This window comes from Notolabrus celidotus, chromosome 7, assembly GCF_009762535.1.
Source record: "Notolabrus celidotus isolate fNotCel1 chromosome 7, fNotCel1.pri, whole genome shotgun sequence".
In the NCBI taxonomy this organism is placed as follows: domain Eukaryota; kingdom Metazoa; phylum Chordata; class Actinopteri; order Labriformes; family Labridae; genus Notolabrus; species Notolabrus celidotus.
Genome location: NC_048278.1, coordinates 37,310,976 through 37,319,390, shown reverse-complemented (window position 1 = coordinate 37,319,390; position 8,415 = coordinate 37,310,976). Strand labels below are relative to the sequence as shown.

General features: G+C 42.6%; 1 protein-coding gene across 1 annotated transcript; it reads left to right on the top strand.

The window, feature by feature from the left end:
- The first annotated feature begins 1,294 nt into the window (after positions 1-1,294).
- On the top strand, positions 1,295-7,928 carry LOC117816057 (cdc42 homolog). Its single transcript, XM_034688145.1, has 3 exons — positions 1,295-1,565; positions 4,463-4,521; positions 7,349-7,928. The coding sequence occupies exons 1-3, from the start codon at positions 1,295-1,297 to the stop codon at positions 7,835-7,837; spliced, it is 819 nt and encodes a 272-aa protein (XP_034544036.1). The 3' UTR covers positions 7,838-7,928.
- The last annotated feature ends 487 nt before the right edge of the window (positions 7,929-8,415 follow it).

Genomic DNA, 8,415 nt, shown 5'->3' with positions numbered 1-8,415 from the left:
ATAAATATAGACCACAAAACAAACAACACCATAAATCTGGATGGAGAGGCACTAGAAGAGGTGGACACATACATATACCTGGGAAGCATTGTTGGGAGGGATGGAGGCAGCGACAAAGACATACAAGCTAGAATAGGGAAAGCTAGAACAGCTTTTTTAATATTACGGCAAGTATGGAACTCCAAACACATCTCCACGCAAATTAAACTCAGCATCTTCAACTCCAACGTCAAGTCAGTTCTACTGTATGGGGCGGAAACATGGAGAACCACAAAAGCAACAGCAAGCAAACTGCAAACATTCATAAACAGATGCTTACGACACATCCTAGGACTCTACTGGCCTAACACCATCACAAACGAAGAGCTCTGGCAAACCACACAACAAGAACAAATAGAAACACAAATAAGACGCAGGAAATGGGGCTGGATCGGGCACATCTTGAGAAAACCATCCTCCAACACAACCAGGCAAGCCTTAACCTGGAACCCCCAGGGGAAAAGAAAGCCGGGAAGACCCAAAAACAGCTGGAAAAGGTCTGTTGAGGCAGAACTCAAGGAGAAAGGAACATCTTGGAAGGAAGCAGAGAAGATCGCTCAACGCCGAACCAGCTGGAAGAAGTTCATAAATGACCTATGCTCCCCCAAGAGCCAAAGGGCTTAAGTCAGTAAGTCAGAAGAATGCACCTGTTATCAGTAAAAATACACTATTTTTAAGGTACTTCCTGGTTCATTGAGGTCAGATATCTGTACTTGTTTTGGAAGCCAAATGTTCTTGTTCTGTTGTCAGATCATTTTGCTTAGTTTCAGTAATAAACCCCATGTTTTTGTATATTTCTTGTTTTTGAAGGCTGGCTTTTTTGCAGTGCATCTTTTAATTGGCTGAAGATGGAGACGCACTGTATGTCTGCCTGGATGGGATAAAGGTTTCCAGTAAGCTCCGTTGATTTCCCTCCGAAAGCTGTGGAGCTTCATATGGCGCTCTGCTCGGTAAGCCTCTTAGGAATCACGGCCGCAGCAGATGTAGCGAGAATGCCAATCAGGAGCTCCTGCTGAGCGGAGAGACCTGCCGGCTGTGCCACTGCGCGGCTCAAATCTCTGCCACCGCTCCAAAGAAACACTCCTGAAGCCTGAAGACGTCACCCTGCGCTTTGTTGTTCGCAGATCACACACCTAAACCTGCTGCAGACACACTTCAGCTGTCAGGGAGAGGATGTAGCGCGCAGGGAAGTCTCCAAAGAATCCGAACCGTCACACAAGATAACGACAAATCCTCTAAAAAAGAACTCAGAGCCATGCTTCCGCAGGATGTCGGGAAGCAGAAGCCACGCCGTGTGTCGGAGCCCCTGTGCGGGTTCGACGTCGCCCCGGTCCCGTCTCGGCTGCTGAAGAACCGGGACTTCCCTCTGAACGTGAAGCGCCGGCGGTCCGGCTCGGCACCTGAGCGCAAGGTGAACTGCGTCCTGGTTGGAGACGGAGCTGTGGGCAAGACGAGCCTGATCGTGAGCTACACCACCAACGGATACCCGACTGAATATGTTCCCACAGCGTTTGACAACTTCACCGGTAATCTCTCATATTTACTCTTTTACGCACCACTTTTACGCACCACTTTTACGCACCTGAGCGTCACTTTGGAGCCATATTCTTCCGTCTTACACTTTCAGACAGTGGTGGACAAAGTACACAGCTTCACTACTTAAGTCAGTGAATAGATCCTCCTACTCAAACATTACTCCAATACAAGTGAAAGTTGTCCAGTCAGATTCTGACTTGAGTTAAAGTCCTGGAGTACTTGATTTTAAAAATACTGAAGTATTCAAAGTACTTTTTAAAACATCTCTAAATGTATTCTCACAAAGCATGAGTTGCAGTCAAGAATGCATGTGTGTACATTCTGCTCCGTTCTGTTTATCTAGAAAACATGATTTCATATCTAAAAATCAATCAACCTTTATTTGTATCGCGCCAAATCACAACAAACGTTATCTCAAGACGCTTTTACAAACAGAGCAGGTCTAGACCACTCTATGTCAAATTATGAGTCTGACCCCACCTTAATCCACCATGAGCAGAGCACTTTGCAGCATTTAGCAAGTTACAGTGGCAAGGACAAACTTCCTTTAACAGGCAGAAACCTCCAGCAGGACCAGACTCATGTTAGACACACATCTGCTGAGACCGTGTTGGAGAGAGGGATAGAGGGAGATGAAGAGAGAGAGAGAGATGATAGTGGGGAGACGGATAGTAGTAGTTGTAGCAGCTGGAGTCTGGACCACGTCCACAGCAGCAGAGATCCAGAGGAACCTACGAGACAAGGGAGCTCAGGGACTCCAGAAAGGTCTAAGAAAAGAGAGAAGGGAAAAGTGAGGGAGAGGAGAAGAAAGAAAAAGAGTAGAATAAATGGTGAAGGAAAGGATGGCATGAGAAAAGGAGACATAAAGGATGAAGAAACATGGAAAGAAAAAAGAGAGAAAGAAAGGAAAGGAGGAAGAAAAGAAAGAATTAATTAAATAAAGAAAGAAAGAAGAACAGAAAAGAAAGAAAGAAAGAAGGAATGAAAGGAAAACAAAAGAAAGGAGAAAAGAAAGAAAGAAAGAAGGAAAGAAAGAAAGAAAGAAAGAAAGAAAGAAAGGAAGAAAGGAAGAAAGAAAGAAAGAATGAAAGAAAAAAGGATTGAAAGAAAGAAAGGAAGAAAGAAGAACAGAAAAGAAGGAATGAAAGGAAAACATAAAATAAAGGAGAAAAGAAAGAAAGAAAGAAGGAAAGAAAGAAAGAAAGAAAGAATGAAAGAAAGAAGAACAGAAAAGAAAGAAAGGAAGAAAGAAGAACAGAAAAGAAAGAAAGAAAGAAAGAAGGAAAGAAAGAATGAAAGAAAAAAGGATTGAAAGAAAGAAAGAAAGAAGAACAGAAAAGAAAGAAAGAACGAAGGAATGAAAGGAAAACAAAAGAAAGGAGAAAAGAAAGAAAGAAAGAAGGAAAGAAAGAAAGAAAGAAAGGAAGACAGAAGAACAGAAAAGAAAGAAAGGTAGAAAGAAGAACAGAAAAGAAGGAATGAAAGGAAAACATAAAAGAAAGGAGAAAAGAAAGAAAGAAAGAAGAACAGAAAAGAAAGAAAGAAAGAATGAAAGAAAGAAAGAAAGAAAGAAAGAAGAACAGAAAAGAAAGAAAGAAAGAAGAACAGAAAAGAAAGAAAGAAAGAAAGAAAGAAAGAAGAACAGAAAAGAAAGGAGAACAGAAAAGAAAGAAAGAAAGGAAGAAAGAAGAACAGAAAAGAAAGAAAGAAAGAAAGAAAGAAGAACAGAAAAGAAAGAAAGAAAGGAAGAAAGAAGAACAGAAAAGAAAGAAAGAAAGAAGGAAAGAAAGAAAGAAAGACAGAAAGAAAGAAAGAAAGAAAGAAAGAAAGAAAGAAAGAAAGAAAGAAAGAAGAACAGAAAAGAAAGAAAGAAAGAAAGAAGAACAGAAAAGAAAGAAAGAAAGAAAGAAAGAAAGAATGAATGACAGACCCAGAAAAGATATATAAGGCAGAGATCCAGAGGAACCTACGAGACAAAAATCAAAATCAATCAATCAATCAATCAATCTTTATTTGTATAGCGCCAAATCACAACAAACGTTATCTCAAGACGCTTTTACAAACAGAGCAGGTCTAGACCACACTATGTCAAATTATGAACAGAGACCCAACACCAAGACAGGGTAAGACTCAGTCTGACCCCACCTTAATCCATCATGAGCATTGCACATCGCAGTATTTAGCTAGTTACAGTGGAGAGGACAAACTTCCTTTAACAGGCAGAAACCTCCAGCAGGACCAGACTCATGTTAGACAGCCATCATGCCTCGACTGAGTTGGGTCTGGAAAGACAGATAGAGGGGAGTAAGAGAGAGAGGTGATAGTGATGAGACGAGTAGTAGAAGCTGTGCCCGCTGGAGTCCAGCACGTCCGTATCAGCTGGAGTCCAGATCGTCCGCAGCAGGATGACATCTACGGTAGCTCAGAGGAATCTACGAGACAAGGGAGCTCAGGGACTCCAGAAAGGTCTATGGTTAGTAACTTTAATGGGACAGGAAGAGTTAAAGTGAGAGATGAAGGGGTTGGGGGGGAAGGGGGTGAGCTAGGATCCCAGTGTGTCATTGCGCCAGTTCCCCCGGCAGTCTAGGCCTATAGCAGCATAACAAAAGCTGGTCCAAGCCTGATCCAGCTTTAACTATAAGCTTAAAAAGGATACCATGAAATATAAACTAAGTTACTACGAGCACAGACAAGTTTCAAATGTTCCTCTGGATTCAAAGCAGTGTGTTAGCTGCAGACCTCCACATGCTCCCAAAAATAATACTCAAGTATTTACTGTGTTACTGTCCACCACTGCTTTCAGATAGTTTATCTTTGTACCTTTTAATGTGTGCTGTAGAATATCTCACATGTTCTAAATACAGCTGTGTTTACCTTTGCTTCTCAGTGATGGTTATTGTTGATGGTAAACCGGTGAAACTGCAGCTGTGTGACATGGCGGGACAGGTGAGCTCAGCCTTTCCTTAACTTCTCTCATGTGATCATAACTAATATCTAACACACCTGAACACCTGACAGCTGTGTTACAGGTGCTCTGTTTCTGCTACAAACTCAGCTGTTCTCTTCTTTGCATACTTTCATATTTGTCATGGCAGAAATGGGGTCTTGTTGATGGATCAATCAATGTAAGTCAGTCTGTGTGTTTGTGTTTGTCGCCCCCTGCTGCCTGCTTTTAGCCATGCACTGAAATCCTTTAAGACCCCCAAAGTTTTAAACACCCCACTGTGCAAAGTAGTCCTGTAACTCCACAGTTTACAGCGCCCCCTGCTGGAATGAACATAGATTGTGACTGCAGGAGTGTAGAAGCCTCCCTCTGACACCCTGTGCTCCATCGCCCCCCTTTGGTGAAATGTTAAAAAATGTTCCTCTTTGCAAAAAAATCTATGAGGAGAAGCTCCTCAACTTTTCTATCATGAACTAAAGGTAATGACTCTGTAGTGGAAGTCACTGCATTAAACACAGACATGACTCTGTAGTGGAAGTCACTGCATTAAACACAGACATGACTCTGTAGTGGAAGTCACTACATTAAAAACAGACATGACTCTGTAGTGGAAGTCACTGCATTAAACACAGACATGACTCTGTAGTGGAAGTCACTACATTAAACACAGACATGACTCTGTAGTGGAAGTCACTGCATTAAACACAGACATGACTCTGTAGTGGAAGTCACTACATTAAAAACAGACATGACTCTGTAGTGGAAGTCACTGCATTAAAAACAGACATGACTCTGTAGTGGAAGTCACTGCATTAAAAACAGACATGACTCTGTAGTGGAAGTCACCGCATTAAAAACAGACATGACTCTGTAGTGGAAGTCACTGCATTAAACACAGACATGACTCTGTAGTGGAAGTCACTGCATTAAACACAGACATGACTCTGTAGTGGAAGTCACTACATTAAAAACAGACATGACTCTGTAGTGGAAGTCACTGCATTAAAAACAGACATGACTCTGTAGTGGAAGTCACTGCATTAAAAACAGACATGACTCTGTAGTGGAAGTCACCGCATTAAAAACAGACATGACTCTGTAGTGGAAGTCACTGCATTATAAACAGACATGACTCTGTAGTGGAAGTCACTGCATTAAACACAGACATGACTCTGTAGTGGAAGTCACTGCATTAAAAACAGACATGACTCTGTAGTGGAAGTCACTGCATTAAAAACAGACATGACTCTGTAGTGGAAGTCACCGCATTAAAAACAGACATGACTCTGTAGTGGAAGTCACTGCATTAAAAACAGACATGACTCTGTAGTGGAAGTCACTGCATTATAAACAGACATGACTCTGTAGTGGAAGTCACTGCATTAAACACAGACATGACTCTGTAGTGGAAGTCACTGCATTAAAAACAGACATGACTCTGTAGTGGAAGTCACTGCATTAAAAACAGACATGACTGCAGTGGAAGTCACTGCATTAAAAACAGACATGACTCTGTAGTGGAAGTCACTGCATTAAAAACAGACATAACTGTAGTGGAAGTCACTGCATTAAAAACAGACATGACTCTATAGTGGAAGTCACTGCATTAAAAACAGACATGACTCTGTAGTGGAAGTCACTGCATTCAAAACAGACATGACTCTGTAGTGGAAGTCACTGCATTAGAAACAGACATGACTCTGTAGTGGAAGTCACTGCATTAAAAACAGACATGACTCTGTAGTGGAAGTCACTGCATTAAACACAGACATGACTCTGTAGTGGAAGTCACTGCATTAAAAAGAGACGTGACTCTGTAGTGGAAGTCACTGCATTAAAAACAGACATGACTCTGTAGTGGAAGTCACTGCATTAAAAACAGACATTACTCTGTAGTAGAAGTCACTGCATTAAAAACAGACATTACTCTGTAGTGGAAGTCACTGCATTAAAAACAGACATGACTCTGTAGTGGAAGTCACTGCATTAAACACAGACATGACTCTGTAGTGGAAGTCACTGCATTAAAAACAGACATGACTCTGTAGTGGAAGTCACTGCATTAAAAACAGACATGACTCTGTAGTGGAAGTCACTGCATCCACAAATGCAGGTTAAAACTGAACCATCTAAAGAGGAAACCATATATAAACATGATCCAGAACCACAGAGACTTCTCTGGACTTGATACCATTTAAGATGGACTGAGGGGAAGTGGAAAACTGTCCTGTGGTCTGATGAAACCCTGGATGCTGTGTCCTCCGCTCTAAAGAGGAGAGGGACCACCCGGCTTGTTATCAGCTCACAGGTCAAAGCCAGCATCCCTGATGGTATGGGGATCATAAGAGTCCATGGCATGGGTAGCTTCCACATCTGTGAAGGCTCCAAACAGGTTTAGGAGCAACATATGCTGCCATCCAGACAATGACGTCTTCAGGAGGACCTTACATATTTCAACTAGACCACATTCTGCACAGATTACAACAGCATGGCTCTGTAGTAGAAGAGTCCAGGTGCTGAACTGGCCTGCCTGAAGTCCTGACTAGCCACCAGTTGAAATCATGTAATACGACAAAGCAGACCCTGAACTGTTGAGAAGCTGAAATCCTCTATCACACTTCAAAGTCCAGAAACTGGTCTCCTGGGTTCAGCAACGTTTGCACATCACACCTTAACCTTCGTTTATAATCGGACGACTTCATGACTTGAACCGTGACGTAGAAAAGGAGTCACATTTCTACACACTGAACCTTTAATAGGAAAACAAAGCTGTAGAGTGTTATGTTTATTCTGACTCACCCTCTTTGTTTCTGTCTTCACCTCACCAAGGACGAGCTGGAGCGCCTCCGCCCGCTCTGCTACAAGAACGCAGATGTCTTCCTCCTCTGCTACAGCGTGGTCCGCCCTTGCTCTTTCCGCAACCTGATCGACAAATGGGTCCCCGAGATCCAGCAGCAGTGCCCCGGAGTGCCCCTGGTCCTCGTGGGCACGCAGCTCGACCTGAGAGAGGACGTCCAGGTTCTGATCAACCTGGCACAGAACCAGGAGCGGCCGGTGAGCGCAGAGGAGGGTCTGCAGCTCGCCCAGGAGCTGGGCGCGGTGAGCTTTGCGGAGTGTTCGGCGTTGACCCAGAAGAACCTGAAGGACACGTTTGATTCGGCCATCTTGGCCAGCATCGAGCAGACGGACAGTTGCAGCGTCCAGCAGCAGAGGATGACCCTGAGGAAGAAGACGCCCGATACGATCAAGAGCCTCTCGGAGACCTGGTGGAAGAAGATCAACTGTCTGATGGGAGAGCAGAGCTGCGACTTCAAGTGAACAGCTGCACTTTATCAAACCTGGGTCAGATCAGGTTTACAGATGTTTGGTAGGTTTCTTTTGTTTTAGCACGCTCACATCGGGTTCCTACGGCGGCTGGGAAGTGCAATGCAAACTTATAAAATCAGAGACACTTTTAAAGAGACAGAACATTTTAATCAGGAACAAATGTACAAAATCAGAAACACTTTTAAAGAGAGGGAACATTTTTAACCAGGAAAAAATGTACAAAATCAGAAACACTTTTAAAGAGACAGAACATTTTTAACCAGGAACAAATGAACAAAATCAGAAACACTTTTAAAGAGACAGAACATCTTTAACCAGGAACAAATGTACAAAATCAGAAACACTTTTAAAGAGACAGAACATCTTTAACCAGGAACAAATGTGCAAAAATCAGAAACACTTTTAAAGAGACAGAACATCTTTAACCAGGAACAAATGTGCAAAAATCAGAAACACTTTTAAAGAGACAGAACATTCTTAACCAGGAACAAATGTGCAAAAATCAGAAACACTTTTAAAGAGAGGGAACATCTTTAACCAGGAACAAATGTGCAAAATCAGAAACACTT

Bases quoted from the DNA above. Each gene is read 5' to 3' on its own strand.
- LOC117816057 (XM_034688145.1), top strand. From the start codon at position 1,295: ATGCTTCCGCAGGATGTCGGGAAGCAGAAGCCACGCCGTGTGTCGGAG. The intron at 1,566-4,462 runs GTAATCTCTCAT...TTTGCTTCTCAG, and splicing joins AGCGTTTGACAACTTCACCG to TGATGGTTATTGTTGATGGT. The intron at 4,522-7,348 runs GTGAGCTCAGCC...CACCTCACCAAG, and splicing joins TGTGTGACATGGCGGGACAG to GACGAGCTGGAGCGCCTCCG.